The following is a 20,273-nucleotide window of genomic DNA, read 5'->3' as shown; positions in this document are numbered from 1 at the left end:
GGCTGATGAAATGAGTGTAACGGTTGTGCTTAATGGCTGTATTTCGAGACATGATAAATGCACTGGAAATATTTAGCTAAATAAATAAATAAATAAATATATTCCATGCAGTCGCGCCATCCTCTCCCCCTCCTGCCCTCACAGAGTGGACAATGAGACGTTAGAGGCAGTACGGATTAAATATGTATTTAGAAAGAATTTCAATTCAGGATTTGAGTTGGATTTTACAGCGTTTTTATGAAACAATTATCATTCACTCCAAGCGCAAAATAAGGCTGCTGGATTTAATTTCAATAATAACGTGGATCTAAGGTGGATATAGTGTGACATTAAATTTGTGTGAGACATCAATAAAAATCTGACTCCACTTCTCCACCTCGCCGTCTGCGTCGCCACTTCCCAGTGTCTTCCAAAATGTGCGCACGCATGACTCAGAGTTTGCTTACAGGTGCGCACATTCTCCCGCCAAGTTTATTTTTATAAATCACAACCTTTGCGTGGTAAGTGGCGTACGCCACTTTCATGCCCCGTTTTGTGCATAAGCAAGCTTTATAAATGAGGCCCCTGGTCGTAAAAAACAAAACTTCCCCTTTAACAAGATATAGAACCTTATCAGATTGTAAGGTACTACATTTGACATTCCAGTTTTTATGTCCATTGTAATGAGAATAGAAGAGTTGGTTCATCCAAATTACAAACATATTTTCTCTGGTGTCTCTAGTGATATCTTGTTGTGCAGACAGTTTTGAGATAGTTTTTGGTTTTGAGATATCTCTGAGATTTCTGCCTCCTTCCCAATACAATGGGTGTGAATCATATTTTGCTCATTGTGGTCAAATAATCGTGTTAAAAAAGCCATTAGCAAAATCTCTTTCCAGAAATCAGTGTTACTCTGAATAACCCAAAGAACATACTGTCAACAACTGTTATGCTGTCCTGTTTTTTGTTTGTTTTGTTTTTTATTATTTGGTCGAATTTTAAAATAAAATCCAATTCTAACCTCTTTGGTCACCGACAGCAGTTCAGATGGAGACTCATCAGCAGACACATCACAGACACAAGCACAGTGCATCCATTTCTTCCCTCCTAAAAGGATATGATCGACACAGAAAGTTGTAGCATATTCAACATGATGTAATGCAAGTTGTAAGTGTGTCTCTATTCCAATCATATTAGTAAAATATGATACCAGCAGTGGAAAACTGAACAACAATGGGAGACAGAGTTAATATCCAGAGGTTTAACTTGCACTTAATCTCACCTCTATCATATTTATGTATGTTGGCTTTGCCCTGTTTGTCTCCACATTCCTTACTCAGGCTCTGGTTTTCATCTTCCTCATTGTCTTTGGATTCAGAGTCCTTCTCTATCAGATACATCACCAAAATTGTCTCCAGGAGGCTCAGCAGTATCAAACTAAATATTCCAATACAGTAGACCGCTGAAGAGAGAAGGCCGTATCATTAATGTGGATGAAAATAACCACACATTGACTCAACATATGTGCTGTTCCTGCTCATATAAAACGAAGTCGGATAGAGTAATGACTATGAGTTTCTTTACCTATAAGTGGAATCCTGTCTGAAGAGGAAGGCAAAATGTCATTGAGAATAAGCTGCATCACAGTGACAGCAAGCAGCACAGTGACCTTGAAGCTGAGTTTTTCACCACCAGTGTCCGAGATCAGGAAGGAGGCCAAGTCCAGACAGAAGAAGAACAGGATGGGTAGTATGAAGTTGGCAATGTAGAGGACAGACCGCCTCTTCATGGTGATCTGTGATTGTATTTTTTTTTTTTTTCAAATTTCAGTTGTTTAATCTTCTTCTCATATATTTCGACAAAGCACACAAGTTGCAAAAAAAAAAGGCAATCTATTTGTGTCTGCAGTGGTTAAGGAGCCTTCAATCTATTTACTATTAGGCTCAAATTGATATATTTTCCCATCTTTGCTGAGCAATAGTTTTGTGTGAAAGGAATTAAAAGCCTGTCCCAAATAAACGCCTGTTGAGTTCAGTGATTTAAGCAATGAACAGCCTGGGCTATTAATTGAAGTTTTACGGTATGCAGCTCTTCCCTAACTGTTTACTTTATTGATCTAAAAGGTGATGATATGTCAACATTGCCTTCGCAGCTGGTTTCCCACTGCCCCAGTGCCACAAATAAATAAATCGGTTATTGCAGGTTTGATGAAAAGTTGAATTGGAACAGTCTACATCTAGATGTTTGCTGACGGACAAATGTATTAACAGTAAAATGTACTCAAATACCCAACATAGAAGAACATGTACTTACTTGAGACACACTGAGGTGGAAAAAAGTTTCTATTTGTATCTGTTTGTATCTGAGAATACTTACTGTATAAACGATCATGCTTTGGTTGTAGCCAAAAGTGTTGACAGTTTTGTTTCGGACAGTCATGTTGATGAACAGCCACTCGTACTGGTTCTGCATCACTTCACGAGACCACTCTGCGATCTTTGAAGCATTTAGGATGGCTTTAAATTTTATTTCGTCATCTGAGGGGAAAAATAAAAGACTGGTGTCTTGTCAAGTCAACATAGACAGACTGAATGTAGTGATGTCTGTTAGTGTGCGTTCATGTGACAATTAACTGTAAAAATGATTACAGCACACATATAAACACACCTCAGATTAGTGTCAAGACACTTTTAGACAGGTTACAAGCTTACCACAGTGTAAAGCAGACTTGAAGGAGAGGTTGCAGCTCTGAATGTCGAAGGGGAATTTGTAAACATGCATCCTGCAGGTGCTGACCAGCACCTGATCATTCCTATATTCGACCCAACCCTGATATGTAACACTGAGATAAGGACTTGGAGGGGCCTTGTCCTTCTCTGTCCTGTATGAAAACAAACAAACACAGTATGGCAAAGTGGTGGTGCTAATTGAAAAGCCAAGGGATCTTGTTATCTGGTAACAAGATTCCTCTGATCTGCACCACTGGAATACAGCACAGCAAAGACTGCACTGGAACCACAGCTCTTCTAAGCCAGGCTCATCCACAGCAGAAAACTGGCACCTAACAAGCAGCACAAATAAGCCACCTTTTATTTAAGGACTGGTAACATAACAACTGGGCACAGCATTTGTTCAATAGTACAGGCTAAGCAAGAATTTTAACTTTTGTCAACGTATGTGTAGGGTGCATTGATTTGATGTTTTTCAATTTGTTATTGTTGTGATCTTTTTGTAGTCAGCTTATTGGGTAGTTGGCCTTGCCAAAATTAAGCTAATGTTAGTTAGCTAATGCTTCACAGAGACAGTCTTCCATGCAACTAAACTCCATTTTTACTAACCTGGCACCTTTATACATCATAGATCATATACACATATAGTCTAATTTGGCTTTTAACATGATTACACATGCGGAGAAGGAAGTTAAAGCTTCTACTCTCACATGCTCTATTGTCATGTGACCGTTCACATGCCTCCCTAGTTGTGACTTCACCCTTTTCTTTGTAGTTTTACCTGGTCCCCCCATTTTGTCCTACAGGCCTTAGATATTGTGAGTTCAGGCAGCCATTCTGTCTTTGCACACACACACACACACACACACACACAAACACACACAAACACACACACATTTACACTTCCACATCTGTATATAGTTACCAGTTAGGATACATTTGTTAACCCTAAGTTAAGTGAATTGATAATACCCAGTCACATAATGCCCCCATAATGAAATAGCTGTACTGTGTTTTTAAAGCAGTCAATACAATTCTGTCCATTTCATTACTTTATATTCATATATATATATATGAATATACAAATGTAAGTTGGATGGTAATCTGATGGAGAAATAAAGAAAAAAATCAGTTATAATTATCATCCACTTACAGTAATTAATTTAACCCAGACAGATACGATCATTATAAGCTGTTTCCAATATATGTCGTATTTGTATAAACATAATGGTTCAATATGTGCTCAGCTTTGTGGTCCTCATTCATGGCGTTATGTCTATTTCTATGTAAGAACATTGAGAGTAAAGTTTCTTGTACATGTACAGTTAAAGTGATTCTGTTTCTGAATGTAACATTTCTCCTAAATTTTGCCTGACATACCTATTAAAAACATTCAAATGGTATCTTTGATAACATGTCCACTACAATCTGCGTGTTGGAACAGTTTTTTAATACAAGAGTTTGACGTGATGGAGCCACTAGTGGGTGTGATTAAATCTTGAATGGTTCTGATAGAGTTGTGTTTCAGACTTTTAGAAGTCAGTGCACAGTGAAATACAATACATTTATGTGATAGATTTTATTAGATAAAAACATGTGTGTTTAACCCTGCTGTATAAATGTTTTGGCATCCAAATGCCCTGAGTTTTGCATCATTATGCTGCAGTATATGATGCTCTATCAACAGTTATTGTTGTGAGTGTATGTGGATTTGTGAGTGTGAGAGCAAGCACGCACATTCAAAACTTACATCTCTTCAACAATTAGATCTGGCTTCCACATAACTTCAGTAGGAAATAATACATGATTAAGTCCACAGAACATATCTGGATGCCACCTAATGTGGTAATTGTTCCAACTCTAAACAGGAAAACATTCGAGGGAGGGGATCACAAAGGTAGAAAAGAGAGAGAGAAAGAAAGAATGAAAAGATTTAATTTAAAGTAAACAATTTGAGAATAATCAAAAGTGACTATCTCAGAGAGAACTCACCATATAAATCCAGACGTAAAGAACCAAAGTCTGGTCGATCTCCCTCTGTGAGCAAAGAAATACAATGTGCGTAAAAATCTTTCAGTTTTAATGTAAAATACATGTTCGCAGACATTACACTTCATATATCATATATCACAAACAACACTTTAGTTAGTAATAGGGCTGTCAGCATTAACGCATTGATAGCAATGCGATCAGGTCAGAACATAACTAATTTTTTTTTTTAAATCACTTTAGGACAGACAGATGGATGGACGGACGGACAACCCGAAAACATAAAAGACATAAAGACAGGAAACTCACCACATCCAGGATGCCATAGATCACCATTTTGAGGTCAACCCATGTAGTAACTTTGTAGTGTTTAACTGGTCGGACCATGGTGTACAGGTCATTGTTCTTTGTCAGGTTCAAGTATTTAAAAAGATCCTGATAACTGCAGTTACCCTCAGAGTACATCCCATCTACAGCGGAAACATCAAGACACATTGAGTTTATTTATTAAAGGTAGTAAATAAACAAATGTTCATTTTTACAAACATTCTGAGAATCCTCTCAGAAAGCTCCTAACTTAGGCTAAAAACTTTTAGTAAGGAGTCTTAGCTTAGAAGTGATTTAGGAAAGTTCTTAGAGCAACTCTGAGCGAGGAAGGGACAGAAACTTTTACCTCAGTGAGGAGGTGTGGTCGACCCCATTGCTAGGCATGATGCATTCTTTTAAGAGATATGATTGGTTGTCACAGACACACCCCTGTGCTGACCTGCAAGGTGTGGACACCCAGTGGAAATGAAATGAACTGCTGACTGTGAAAGTGTTGTCATTATTAGTGTGAACACTCTGCTGATGGAAGGTTGAGACAGATTCAAGTCATCACTGCTGCACTGCTGCATTTTTCCAGTTTCTCAAATATCTTGTTGCAATCATTTTATTTTTGCCGTTATGGTGTCAGGTGGGAAATGTGTGTGTATCCCTAATGACATCGACAATATATATTATGCCTGCACAATCTAATCTGTGGTATTTAATTTCCTTACTGTCATCCAGCGTTTGGAGAATATTTCTCTGACCTCTTTGTGTTTCCACCATTTTCTCCTTTGATTAAGAAACTCTTAAGACTCTTAAAAGTCCTCCTCCCTGCTCCTAACAGATTTTCACCTTAGGAGCTCTTTTAAGGTCTAAGATCCTTTGTGAATAACTTTTATCTTTAGAAGGACCTTGTCTTAACTTTAAAGGGATTTTTTTTTTAGAAAACCTTACAACTCTAAGAATTTCCTTAGAATTTCATCACTAGGAGCGACTCTTAGCACCAGATCTCATGTTTTTTGTGGACATCAGATTTACTGTATGTGCTCTAATTGACAGAAATGACAAACAGTAGTCACTGTGGGGAGGGATCCACTGCCTCTGAACTTTTTATCAAACACTGAACAACACCAGCTCACAAATATCTGCAGTAGTAATAATATCCAGTGCTTGTGGTCACTGAAAAGCCATTATGAGATGGGTGTTGGCAGGACTGCTGGGTTTTATTTCATCAGTCCACTAATGATTTCATTTTATTTATTTATTTATTTATTAATGTAAGCATTTTTACATTTAGTTAAGTTTAAAAAGGGCACTCCATTTGAGATTGATCTGCTACACATTGTCTTAATGGATGCTGATTGAATTAAGGCCAGGAGCACAATTTTATGGGCCAGTAAAACCAGCATTGCAATGGGACAATAATCTACGCTTGGAATCACAATGTCAGCCTAGGCCAGTCCTCATGCATTCAAAACAGACCATGCCATCTTCTGTGAAGTGCTTTTTCCATTTACATTTTACACTAGTCACACATCTCTAGTTTTATTACTACACACAAAAACAACCAACTTCAAAAAGATCCAAAATAGTTATGACCAGGTGAGTGTCTAAAATGCCAGTGCTATAGGAATAAATATTCATTTATGTAATTACTCTGCACTTTTGGAGTGTTTATGATTGGACTGTTGATCATGAAGAGGCTCCAGTTGCTCTGAGTAATTTGAGGCACTTCCACCTGACAGAAGAGCATAAAGGTTTAACTGTTGGCAAAATCTCTTTCAAAACACAATTTTGATATTTTATCAGTGTCTATTGACATCCTAAAACATGTAACTTTGAAAATAAAAAAGTAGGGTCATTAATCAGATTTACTAAATACTTTCTCACTTTGCTCTGCTTGGTTAAATTGGTTTTAAGATATCCCTTTCTGAGATTTTTGCCTGAACCCTGAAATAATTAATGTGAATGGGATTTTATTTCTGGAGATCAAAATGACAGTTAAAAAAAATCAACAGCAAGGCCTCCTGTTACTCCAAACTGTGAACAGATTTTTTTTTTTTTTTTTTTAGTTTGTATAACAAAGCTCCATTCACCTCCATCATATTGGGGTGACAACAGAAATGTCACAGCTGCATGCATCATACAGAATTGTTCCAGCTTACCTGTGAAGAGGAGCAGAAGGAGGAAACCTGCAAGCATCATGACTGTGGGAGGTCTGCACAGTTAATGAGTGTGCCTGTCTTCTCTGTGTTGACTGGAAATGTGTGTGACAGTAATAATATCACCGCCTTGTACTGGAGGGAGGGGGGGGGGGGGGGGGGGGGGGGGGCGGGCAAATTTAATGTCCATCAGTCTCATTAGTCTAATGACTGATGATGCCATCAAACCAAAAGCTTTTTACTTCTTGCTTCCACTGTTGTGGCTGTTTAATTTTTTTTAGAAGTCTTATCTGAAGCATACACTAACGTACACAATTTAGATTTATTTACAATACAGGGGGTACATCCCAAGGCCCTTAAAATTACTGCCAACCACCTAACCTAGCCACCTTACCTAACTGTTTAGTCCCTCCCACTTAGGAAAACATTTAAGGAGTCAGGAGTTAGGAGTGAGGAGCGAGGATTGCTGATAAGAGACATGAGACGGCCTTACTCTGAAGCGTCACGTAAAGTGACGTCCTTTTCTGATGACAGCGGCACCTATGGGCGGCACAGCTGGATCTGCTGCATAACAGAGCCAGCGTTTGGCGTACATCCCAAGTCACATTATATCCGCTGATCAAAGCCGTAACCCATTTATACTTGTGCAGTGGTGTGTCTGTGTCACTCTGCAGTTACACCTCGAAAACACTAGTCAGCGGTGGAGGTTTCTGTGAAGTGCTGTAAAGTTTAGTTGATTTAAAACACACATTAAACACACATTAAACATGGCTTAAAGGGAAATTTCGGTTTATTTCAACCTGTCTCCTATCGTCCTAAATTTGTTTCAAGTGACTAGTGACATAAAAATAATAGTTAGCATGTTAGCCGTTAGCCTAGATACAGCCGGGGCGCATAGTAGCGTCAGACCTGTTAAAACTTAAGTGCACAGGCAACCTTCAAGTGCAAAGTTAGTCCACTAAACAAGCTTTTTTTCCCACAAAGACCGCCTCATATCGTTAGGATAAATGTCAGAGAACATGTAGAAAACGACATGTAAACGTGTTGTCTTACCTTACCGGTGTGGTGCCATGTTTGTTTACCATCTAGCTCTGCTTCCCAAAGCGTGGCCGAAATATCGTGAGAACAAGCACCATACTGCCAATTCACAACTCTATAGACAATGATAATCAGTCTGCAGTAATGCTCAGCTTGCTGCTTTAGGTGTGTTTCTACCGTAACAGCCATCCTAACAAAGTAATCACGCTTGCAGTGGACACCACAGCAACTTGGAACCCAAAGTGAATTTTAGAGATCATGCAATTGCACTGACTGAAACACAGTGTCTTTTTACCATAGCGTCTGGGTAGAAAATTTATTTAAATATAGCATACACTTACATTGATATTTGTTTTAGCTGGCTAAAATACATTTTGCTGCTGCCCCATCCACAGCGGTGCATTGCTCAGCTTCCATACCAGCAGATTTGGTTCATCAGAGATGATAACAACACGGTACATAAAATAAGCACAGCTGAAACATCAGATCGGCTTACAGTGTTTGACTTTATATCTTTAAACCTTACAGTTACGACTGAAAATGACAACAGATATCAACAACTGTAACTGATCACTGATATAATTGACTGCTAACTTCCACTGGTATGGCTGGTGGTTAGTTACAAAGACGTTTGCCGATTTTACATATCACTACACTTGTAATAAATAGCCAGTTGTCTACCAGGAAGTCACTCATGTTGTTAATACAACGTCCTGATGATTCGGTCTGTACACAGTGATTCCACTTACTGCCGAGCACACCTGTAATTGGCACAGTAAAATTCAACTGTGTGTCCACACAAAAAAGGTGGTCCTTACAAGCAATTAAAAAAACAGCGGTCCCCATAACTGACAAAAACAAGTACGTGTGTGTGTGTGTGCATTTCATGAGGGAAAAAATAAATGATTTAGTTGTTTATTTGTACGATATGAAAAGTCTGATACATGTTTTCATAGCCATTACTGTGCATACAACAGATCACAAAATTAATTCAATACATCATGGCGTAACATCAGCTAAGGCCCTGATCATACAGCGAGCGTTTTGGCAGCTGGAGGCACTTCTCACCCTCAACCAGACCCAGCAAGCATTTTTTGGTTTAAAAAATGTCTAATAGCCGTCTACATGAAGACCTGACGTCTAGGCTAAATCACGGCTGAATTTGGGCTGTCAGTGAAAATTTGGTAGACGTCTAACCATAGCCAAAGTGTAGACGTCATCAATTATACGGCTATGTAGAGACCATGTCCAAAAAATGGAGATAAACATATTTTAATTACTGTTGACTCTCCATACGTGATTGAATATCATACCGCACACCATCTGCAATGGCGAAAATTACATTTAATCAATTTCAAAATTAAATCGGCTAGATTTGGGTTACATGTAGCTAGACTAAATCGGAGCTAAATATAGCCAATACGTTTAAAGCACGACTATTGCTTGCTGGGGAGCTACAGCAAGTACCCTCTGCCTCAACATTTTAGGGACCAGATACTAATTACTACGAAATAAATAAATACATAATCAGTACACTGATTACACAGGAGTGTTAGGAGGTGAAGGGGTGGTTGCCTGGCAACAATAAGAAGGCGCAGTGGGCATTTTTTTTTTTTTTACTACAAGCATTTGATTATTCTTTTTTTTAAAAAAGGCAATGCTGCGTGCCTCGCGTCCTGTGTGATCAGGCCTTTAGTAAACAGCATTCACTACACTGCACCACATTTCCTCAGAAGGAAACGTGACATAAATATTTAAAAGTTCTTTAAGTTTAAGTTTTCTGCAAGAATCTAGACAACCTGTGAAAGCATGTACAATACGTAAAGATTGTGCATATTACTTGCTAAAGACATGTAAATATTAGATGTCAGATTAGTGTACTTTGATTTTACAAAACAACCAGGCCAGTTCATTCTGTGTATATGCGACACATGTTGATGTAGCATTGTGTACAACATGCAGAGTATGTGAGTGCACGTCTTCCAGCAGAGCAATAAATGAAAAATAAAACCATTGTTCAGTGTTCAGCGCTTAAACAGAGCTGAGCACCAATAGGATCAGTGGATAGGATAGATCCAGGTGGGAGCAGGTGTGATAGTTACTGACAGTGATGAGGGGTGGAGGCTCTGTAATCAGAACAGTGAATTACAGAATGACTTGTCATTAGTCAGCAAATAAATTTAGTTTTGATTTTCCCCTGTGGGTCCATGTGCGGATGATACAGCTAAATGCAAAGAAAGCAAAAAAGTGTTTCCTTTCTCTCTTTCTGAGGCAAAAAAGAGACAAAGGAAACAATTACCATGTTATCTTGATGTAGCAACGATCACCTCTACGCAGTGTTCCATTTGATAAAGATAACAATTAAAAACAGACACACCACTGTTAAATAGAAAATTAAGAAAACTCTGTTGACTTTTTTAGCCACTCTGGTCCAGTAGCCGGGCTTCTCCTCTTCCTTCCTGTTGCTGAGGAGCTGGGACAGGGTTTTCTCCATCTCCTTCAGCTCATCTGAGAGCTTCTCCAAGGCATGGTACTCCTCTATCAGTTTGCTGCTGTTGCCCTGCAAAAAAAGGTTTATACAAGTATCGATTGTAACATTATCAGCAGACATTCAGTATTTTGTGTCCAGTGTGATTAAAGCGAAACAGCATTCTAACCTCTTTGGCCACAGGCAGCAGTTCAGACGGAGTTTCACCAGTAGACACATCAAAGATACACGCACAGTCAGTCCATTTGTGCATCCCTGAAAAGACAGTTTTTCCCAAAATTAAAATAATACAATTAAAAAGCATATATAAAAACATATAACAGCAAAAGAAATAGAAGAATATGCCTCTAGATGGGGTTGCATCAGCTTTTTTGCCAATCCATTTCTAGGTCTCTTTGTTTACATAATTGTTAAACAAGTTTTCAGTTAACTGTCAGGTCACATTGTCGACCACGTTCCATCATAGGTACCTCTTATACGCTTTTAATTACAGTAAACAAGTCATATTTTAACAGGTTAGTTTTATCATTTGGTCAAGTCAGCAGGCACATGCACAGGTAGACCCCAGGTGGTGCTTAGGCACTTGCCCTTTTGTCCTCTGACTAGATAAGACCCCTTTTTTGCAAGACATTTCTTTTCTATTTCTTTTTCTAATTTATTATTTTAGTTTTTAAATTTGGCCATGCCATCAATTCTCCACTAACAGTGTATTATAATGCCCGACATCCATATTCTGCCAGACCACAAGAGCCCCTGCCCGTCCCTCACCAAAAACCTTTGTGAGAGTCACCACAGTTAACGCACTTTAATCAAGCGCCCTGCAGAGCAGCATCCACGTCTCCCTGAGGCCTGTCTTCATGGACAGCCAGGTAACAAAAGAGTTTGCCCTAAGCCTTAGTAGTGTTTGGAGCTGTTGCGATATTAAACTACTGAAAACATCACAATACTGCTAGATGAATTTAGGCAATAACCCACCATCAAGCCTCACAACAAGCAATCTAGTCTGGTGTAACAACATGAAGGTTTTTCAACTCAAGGAGTTCAGAGCATTCCGGCAAAAACGCCAGACCAGAGCGCATCGCAAAAAACATGAGAAAAAAGCTTCATTCTCATTTAAAGCAATTACAAAAAGGCACCTCCAGTTGCTAAAATACATCCTGTGTGATCAGGGCCTTAGAGGATAATTTCAAGTATTAGTACGTGACTATTAAATGACGTCAGTGCGGTTTTCTCCTACACACAAATTTTATTGCTTACAAATTCTTGGATGGTGGATTGAATTTTAAAAAATGCAAATCTAATTTAATTTCTGGACCAACAGGAAACAAAACATTTAAATTAGTTAAATTGGTGGTTAAATTAAAGGGTTCTGATGGTAAACTCACAACTAGAGAAAATATTGAATAAGCCCTGCAATTAAGCCCCTCAGAAAAGAACCATGTCTGTGCCAATCAGTGTGTTGGCCCTGCTCGCTATGGGTCGCATGGTGGGAACTTAATACTGTGGAGATCGCTACTCTGCAGAATCTGGCTCCACATGACATCACCAGCACATGGTGGCAGTTGCTGTATCCAGGATATTCAGGATCTGTTTTTTAACGGGGGAGGAAGTTGAAGAAGGTTGTCCATCTTTATATACAGTCATTGATAAGGACAAGTAACTACTAAGGACACTTGTTATTCCTAACAAGGCCAGTTTTGAAAATAAAAACAGCTGATGCAACTGGCTACAGGTCTTACCCCCATGACAGCCGTGGATGTTGGCTTTGCCCTGTTTGTTACAGTCCTCACTCAGGCTTTGGTCTTTATCTGCGTCTTCTTCTCGGGATGCAGAGTCTTTTTCCATCAGATGCATTACGAAAATTGTCTCCAGGAGGCTCAGCAGCATCAGAGCAAAAATCCCAATGCAGTAGACCGCTAGGAGGGGCAGGCAGCATCATTAATGTAGACAACTACTCATTGAGTTAGTGTATGTGGTCCAATAAAGGACTGACTTTGATCGCCTTTACCTATGAGAGGAATCTTGTTTGACGAGGCAGGCAGAATTTCATTCAGGATAAGTTGTAACACAGTGACAGCAAGCAGCACAGTGACCTTGAAGCTGAGCTTCTCGCCCCCGTTGTCTGAGATCAGGAAGGAGGCCAAGTCCAGACACAAGAAGAACAAGACGGGTACCAAGAAGTTGACAATGTAGAGGAGAGACCGCCTCTTCATGGTGATCTGTGAGATGATGTCAAAGCGTCAGATGGTTGATGTTCCTCCTCCTGCAGCTTGAAATAATCTGTAGTACACAGCTTGCAACAACAAAGTGATCTGCTCCGATGTGCTTAAGTCTGCAGTGTCAAAAGAATCAACAAAGTCATTAAAGGGATACTTTGCCAATTTTTAACCAGCTTTGCATCAACAGCGTGGGTATTATGCATAAATAAACTATAGTAAACTTCCCTTAATCTTACCAGCGCCCAGATCTCCCTGCTCATCTCCCAGCTCAAATCCACCACATCATCCAGCGGGTTTTTGCCGGCTGTAGGGTTGCTGCTCAAGGTAGAGATTGTTTTTTTGTATTTTCCAGCCTGCTCCCACTGTGCGACCCATACTTGCATTAATTGTAATTTGGTGCCCTCTAGTGGCAGTGATAATTATTAGAGGAGCAGAAGGAGAAAGTGAAGCAACATAGCATAAAGAGCTACTAATGTTGTGTTCACACAGGGCGTGAATAAAACAGTTAACGCGAGTAAATTACATGTCAATATAAAGACAGATTAGATGCGAATTCCCGCCGGGCAGCGCAATGAACATGATGCGAATGACATAAAATACGAGAATTCAGTAGCACGAATGAAGCGAGTCCAGGTCATACGCTTATTTGCGAGAGTTGAAAAATCTTAACTTCAGTGACCGATTTATGCCGCAATAGCCAATCAGCATTGATATCCCTGGGAATGTACGATGCTGAGGATGTGTAGCATGTTAAGTGATGTCGGTGACATGTTGTATGTGATATATGTCATTCAGCATATGTCACATTATGTTAGTAAAAAAGAAGTACTTATTTAATGCCAAACCACAATGTTTGTCTTAACCTAACAACCAATTTCTAAAGTATGTGCATGTCTCTGCTGCATAGACAGCCTGGTTTTACTAAAAGACCATCTTTCGAGTAGTGAAGTACTTCCCCTAGTAAAAGTACAGTAAAGGAGTAGAAGCTCTACACTCAGATGTTCACTGAAAAATATACTTGAGGAAAATAAACTTTCATGGCTTTTTATATTAAGTTAAAGAAGGAAAAGTAGAAAAGAATTAAGAGGGAAAAGAGAAAGACGGTAAAAAACAGAAGAGAAATGAGGCAAAGTTTAAAGGACAAATAAGAAGGAAGAAGGAAAAATAGGGAAAGACAAAGGACACAAGGATGGAAATAAGGAAATAAGGAATAAAAGACAGAGGGAAATGTTAAACTACAACTCCTGAAATCGTTAAAGTAACTAAAGACATAAGGCTCTATACATCTATTTTGACATTGATATTAATTTGTCAAATTTGTTCATCTTAACAGGTAAAAATGTTCTGCCATTTTAACGTGCATTTGTTATATTTTTAATTGTTAAGACAAACAAATTTGACATGTTAATATGAATATCAAAAAATATCGATAATAAAGTGCTTGATGACAAGGTTACTTTTTACACTGTGTGCATCTGTATGTAGTTATACGCACAGTGTAAATGACGATGTCTTGGCCGAATGTATTGCTGGCGTTGCTGGTAGTGACTGTCATGTTGAGAAATAGCCATTCGTACTGGGTCCGCATCACCTCACGAGAACACTCTGTGGCCTCTGAAGAGTTGTCCGTCGACTGGAGCCGAATGTCCTTTGCTGAGGAAAGAGATAAAAGAACTTCTAAGGTTGTTTGAGGTGAGATAACAATGAAGAAATGGATGATAAGTGGAGTTTGGTGGTGTGTGGTGGAGACAGTGAGGCAGTGTAAGTTTGATTCACAGCCAAGCTGGTAGGGGTAAGTCCAGGACAAACCACTTGATGTTAGCCTAAGGAGAACACCATTTAGCATCCAAACCAATTGATTTTGAAAGCAGGCAAAGGTGTACCACAAGACATGTTGTCATACTTGGAGAAAAGTACAAAGCATTAGAAAGAAAGTCATTTTGGTTTACAGTTCAAAATCTGAGGTTCTTTTTGTAAAGGGTGACAGGTTGGCTTCTATCGAGTGTAGAACAGAATGTGCAGTTGTGTGTATTTGATTGGCCAATGCAGTCAATTGCTGGAAGGCGCTGCATTACGGTGAAGGACCTCTGTTTTTTGCTGAAGCCCCACTGTGTCCACGCAGTAACATACATTTAACAAAGCCATCTCCACTGCAAAATCTCTGATCACAGTAAATGACACGTACAGTGTAAAAATATGGCAACCACAAAACAATAGTCCCATATTCACTAATGACACAAGGCTAACCCTCTCACTGTCACTGATATCATAAAGTGAATGAAAGAACGTAAACATATATTTCAGACCACAATGACCGTGCATGATACATTCGTCTAGCATTGTGGTGATTATCAATGGAGAAAATCCAATGCAAACCAAAATTTATAACTTGCGCTGTAGGGATTTACAGTAGGATTCCCACTAACTCAATGCACCGACCATAAATCCGGCTTCAATCAGCATCACTGTCAGTCAATGATAGGATGGTGATATTAGTGCTTTCTGCAAAATTAAATAGATTTTTTTCTGTCTCCATATACACAGTATTAAGACTGCTTAATGCACAGACAGGGGGCGCCATCGCAAAGCCGTTTTAACACTCTCTTCGACTCCATTGAGAAATACAAAAATTTACCATCGCTGGAAACAGCAGTTGCTGATCTCCCGCTGCCTCGTTTAGTTGGTTTGTGTTATTATTAACAGGTTCAGCTGGGATTTAAGTCATACAATGACACAAATTAACTTTTTGATCAAGGCAGCAGTAGACCAGTAGGTCCTGTGTTCAACAAGCTTAAATCACTTTTTATCTCAATGAAGTCTGGTAACTTTGACAAGCCACTCACAGCTTCCCCATCAGTCCGGTTCAGTTCAGTGCACATTTTTTCTGTTTCCATTGAAAAGGTTTGGATGATACCAATAGAACGGTTCCTTACATCCCTATTTTTGGTCACCCCTCTGTTGGGGTACCATGCATACTGATTTGGTACTAACAGGGGGAGCTAGAAATACTAGAAACAGTCCTTTGATTGGTCAGTAGAGAACACAACTCACTCACCGGTGTATATGACAGACTTGAAGGTGAGGTTGCAACGCTGTATGTCGAAGGGGAATGTGTAAGTGTGCATCCTGCAGGTGCTGACCAGCACCTGGTCGTTCTGGACTTCAACATATCCTTTATTATTGATGGTAAGATAAGGGCTCGGAGGGGCTCTGTCCTTCTCTGTCCTGTACAAGAATACACAGACATGTGAACACAGAGACACACACATGATGGCTTCAGGAGGCTTTAAAAACTAGAGATGCACTTATGTCAATCCAATACCACTGTTTCATTTTTCCCAAATTCAAAATCTGTATGCCTCACTATGTGGAACTCACTGAAATCATTTTTATGTCAGGTAACTTGCCAGAGACCGAGCTGGCCTTGATTACTTCCCCAGGACTCTAATCAGCAAAGCCAAGGGCAAAGAGAGGCGTCTTCTTCTCCAAGAGAAGGTTCAAGCAGCTGTGGAAGAATAAAGTGTGAGCAAGATGGTGGGTCTAAAACAGCAGGGAGCATGGACGAAGTGGGAATCTGCAGAGCAGCGTAGAGTCCCAAGGAAAACCATCCTGCGGGCAGACTACTTCAAGTCCGACTTCTGATCCAGGCTGTGTACATCGACCTTCCAAGCCCGGAAAATCTCCATATCTGGGGCAAGAGCAAAATACCATCTTGTGCTCTGTGCTCTGGAAGAGGATCCTTTAAGCAAATCTTAAGTAGCTGCCCAAAGGCCATAGCACAAGGCTGCTACCGCTAGCGTTATGATCAAGTGCTGAAAGCAGTTACAGAGACTGTAACCTCAGCCATTCCCACCAGCAAACACCATCGCCCGAAGACGATCACCTTTGTTTAGGCTGAAGAGAAAAACATCCCACAACCAAGATCAGCAACTGGTCTAGTTGCCTCAGCAGCCGACTGGCAACTGAGTGTTAATCTTGGCAAGCAGCTGTGGTTTCCAGAGCACATCGCCTCGAAAACCCTCTGTCCAGACATGGTCATCTTTTCTGATTCCACGAAACAAATGATCATGGTAGAACTAAGGGTGCTTTCAGACCTAGAGTTGTCTTGCTTTGGTCCAAATCAGGGACTAATTTTGTTCCATAAATGCCTAGAGTTGGTTTGTGTTCTCACGGCAGCATTTACAAGTGGACCAGATCAAATGCCTTGTGTGAGAAAGCTGCTCTTGATTGGTCAGAATTTCCATATGGCAAAAATCCAGGAAGTAAAGCAAACGTTGAAGAAGAGTACACTTGCAAGATAAATGTGACACTTTCTAATGTCACAATGGAGGGACAACTACGCAGGTTGATTTTAGCGCTGCTCATCGTGGACTATATTGCTGTCATTGTTCATTTTAGTCAAACCATACAGTTTGAAAACGAGGCGCGGCTCCAACTAGAAAACAATGTTTTGATGCACTGGATGTGCTGAATGTGCATATTAAGGCAGTACAGGAGGAGGTGCACATTAATAATCCTCCAGGACTGTAACATGCTCATGTTTAACCCAAACAATGTGTCATGTGACTGCAGTTGGTTCAGATCGAGGTCGGAACACCACCAGAGTTCATAACCGAACCGAGACCACCTCCTCAAGAAGGTCTCGGTTCGGTTGTTTTGATGGGCACACGAATGTGATTGCTGTGTTCACACCTGCCCAAACGAACCACACTTAGGGGGCGAACAAACTTGAGTTTGATTGAACCAAACCAAACAGGGCAGGTGTGAAAGCACCCTAACTGTACCCTGGGAGGAGAGCATGGATGAAGCCAAGGAGCAAAAACGTGCCAAGTACCAGGAGCTGATGGAACGGTGCAGGAGGCAGGACTGGAACACCCACTGTGAGCCTGTTAGGCTGGGATGTCGGGGCTTTGCAGGCCGGTCACCCTGCAGAGTACTCACAAAGCTGGGGATAGTGGGACTGGCTAAGAAGAGGGCCATAAAGAATATAGGGAGCCCTTGGGTTGCTCTGGCTGAGGAGGGAGGCTACATGGTCAACTGCTGCTGGGATGCAAGCCAGGGACTGATCACCCCTGGCTGGGTCACCTGGGTGAGGGTGTCTGATGTTTGAAGAGACCCGAAACACTCGATGACCCTAGAACGCATCACTGACGATGCATCCCAGGGTATCCACAGGATGTATTCTATAAGCGGTCAGGGATCGCTTTAATGATGAGCTGGCAGCTTGATGGTAAACACTGAATTTTATGACAACATTGACAAAGAAAGGACGTTAAAACATGGACCAGTTATTGCTGATACCAGATCAGATCGTTTTGAAATCAGTGTAAAATAAGCAAAAGCACAATTCAAAATAAAACTCACACACCATAAAGTAGTAAATTAAAATGAAGGTGTTATTAGCAGGTTAGAAGAATATTTACAAGTAAAATAAATAAAATGTCATAGAACATTTACTCAGAATTGGGTTCAGGTTAGGGTGAGGGAAAGAACTGTTTCAATGTGGGTCCTCACAGTGTGTGTGTGTGTGTGTGTGTGTGTGTGTGTGTGTGTTTGTGTGTCTTACATTTCTTCAATAGTGAGATCTGGTTTCCACAAAATGTCAGTAGGAAGAGAAACATTATCAATGCCACAAAACTGATTTGGGTCCCAGGAGATGTATTCATTGTGCCACCTCTGCAGATGAAAACCAGGGGTCACATAACAGGAACATAAAGGGAAAGAAAGAAAGTGAGACACAATTTAAAAAGGCACTTAGACAGGAAAAAAATAAAGGAAAACATTTCCCAACAGAATTCCAGTCTTTATCATCTCACTCACCATGACAGTCCAAACATAAGGAATGAATTTCTGATCTTTTTCAACCTGTAAACACAAAAATACATCTTGAAAATGTTTCCAGCCAGACGAACACTTCAGACAACGTCAAATCTAAACTAGAAACCTCTCAGGGAGCACATGCATACACATACCTCCACACAGACTGCACAATGCTCTGAAATAATAGATTATAACATTTAAATCTCAATCTGCATTTACAGTACGCACTGTTTTACACTGGTACATCAGTCATTGTACCTTTGGCCTGTTGGGCTACTTCACAACCTGGGGGAACTGAACTAAACTGTGCGCATCATATTTTTCACTGTACATATTTTCCCATTCATGTGTTTCCCTTATGTGCGTGCTGTTGTAATGGTTTATGTTGCCTGTTGCTTGTTTCTTTTCCTCTTAGCTCTTTTCTTTGAATTGGAACTGAGCTACCGCACTGTACGAAAACTTTCACCACCAACTGTGTTGCATGCCGATAATAATAAAGTGTCAAGTATCAAGTGATAGACAGGCTTGGAAGTCCTGTCTGGAAATACCTCTGTGAGACCTTAGCCCCGTCTCCACCAAACACTTTCAGTGTGGTACCTTTGGAACCAACAGTAACCCTTCAGACATGGTACCTAGAACATGGTACCTAGACCCTAGTGTTTCCACTGCAAACAGTGCTCTTAAATGTGGGCGGGGTTGTTGTTACTCACTGCTCCATCCAGCACTCACTGTATTTCCTCATTACCGGTGACACAGATGGAAGTCTGCACCTGAGTCTCTCTCCATGGGATATTTAAAAATGTTGACCAATCAACAGACTGCAGTGTTCACAGCTCCACCTTTTAGTACCAGATCTGTGTGCTAGGTACCCCAACAGAGGGGGGACCAAAAGTGGGGACGGTACGGAACGGTTCCATTGGTACCATCCACAACTTTTCACAGTGGAAACAGAAAAAAAGCATACCGAACTGTACCATACTGTACTGCTCAACGGAAAAGGGGCTAAAAAGATTAGTGGTTTGGCTGCAGTAAAACTTGCAGAGCATGCCCTCTGACTCTGTGTGGTGATAAATATCTGGGCTCAGTCACACTTCACTCTGTTAGACAGGAACAGCCAGAGAAAGCAAGAAGGCAATATCAAGTCCAAGCGTGTGAGATATACTCACAACTAAAGATTTGGTAATTTTTTTGTTATACTTATTTATTATTTATACTTTTTTTTCCAAAAATCTGTTTTGTAATTGAGTTTGTTGTAAAGACAAAAAAGAGGCCGGAATATATGATGAACTTTTGCACATCCTGCACAGAACTTTACAGCTTTTCATTTTTAAAGCAGCTATGTACATATCTGTTATAGAATTTATTTTATAGTATCTCTCGCATATCTTACTATATAATGACGAAAACTCTGTCTGTGGGTGTGTTCCACGTTTTTCTCCTCACTGACTTGGTCAATCAATGTGAAATTTGGCACAGTGGTAGAGGGTCATGGGAGGATGCGAATGAAGCAATATTACATCAATTGGCCAAAGGGGGGCGC

General features: G+C 40.2%; 2 protein-coding genes across 2 annotated transcripts in view; both read right to left on the bottom strand.

Moving 5' to 3' along the window:
- LOC126400227 (5-hydroxytryptamine receptor 3A-like) overlaps window positions 1–5,192 on the bottom strand; it is a 7,313-nt gene extending 2,121 nt beyond the window's left edge. The window contains exons 1-8 of the mRNA XM_050060787.1: window positions 5,007–5,192; window positions 4,701–4,745; window positions 4,459–4,568; window positions 2,691–2,860; window positions 2,356–2,516; window positions 1,564–1,774; window positions 1,262–1,441; window positions 1,001–1,086 (exon numbers count right to left, since the gene is read on the bottom strand). Of these exons, the coding sequence (XP_049916744.1) occupies window positions 1,001–1,086; window positions 1,262–1,441; window positions 1,564–1,774; window positions 2,356–2,516; window positions 2,691–2,860; window positions 4,459–4,568; window positions 4,701–4,745; window positions 5,007–5,192 (1,149 nt within the window). The remainder of the gene's footprint in view (window positions 1–1,000; window positions 1,087–1,261; window positions 1,442–1,563; window positions 1,775–2,355; window positions 2,517–2,690; window positions 2,861–4,458; window positions 4,569–4,700; window positions 4,746–5,006) is intronic.
- Window positions 5,193–9,682: 4,490 nt separating this feature from the next.
- LOC126399831 (5-hydroxytryptamine receptor 3A-like) overlaps window positions 9,683–20,273 on the bottom strand; it is a 15,771-nt gene continuing 5,180 nt past the window's right edge. Inside the window, exons 5-12 of the mRNA XM_050060123.1 lie at window positions 18,734–18,778; window positions 18,480–18,589; window positions 15,969–16,138; window positions 14,409–14,566; window positions 12,703–12,913; window positions 12,434–12,610; window positions 10,864–10,949; window positions 9,683–10,766 (exon numbers count right to left, since the gene is read on the bottom strand). Of these exons, the coding sequence (XP_049916080.1) occupies window positions 10,536–10,766; window positions 10,864–10,949; window positions 12,434–12,610; window positions 12,703–12,913; window positions 14,409–14,566; window positions 15,969–16,138; window positions 18,480–18,589; window positions 18,734–18,778 (1,188 nt within the window). The 3' untranslated portion in view covers window positions 9,683–10,535. The remainder of the gene's footprint in view (window positions 10,767–10,863; window positions 10,950–12,433; window positions 12,611–12,702; window positions 12,914–14,408; window positions 14,567–15,968; window positions 16,139–18,479; window positions 18,590–18,733; window positions 18,779–20,273) is intronic.

This window comes from Epinephelus moara, chromosome 13 (genome assembly GCF_006386435.1).
Source record: "Epinephelus moara isolate mb chromosome 13, YSFRI_EMoa_1.0, whole genome shotgun sequence".
NCBI classification, from domain to species: domain Eukaryota; kingdom Metazoa; phylum Chordata; class Actinopteri; order Perciformes; family Serranidae; genus Epinephelus; species Epinephelus moara.
The sequence above is the reverse complement of the archived record's forward strand: the minus strand, read 5'-3'. Positions and strand labels throughout refer to the sequence as shown.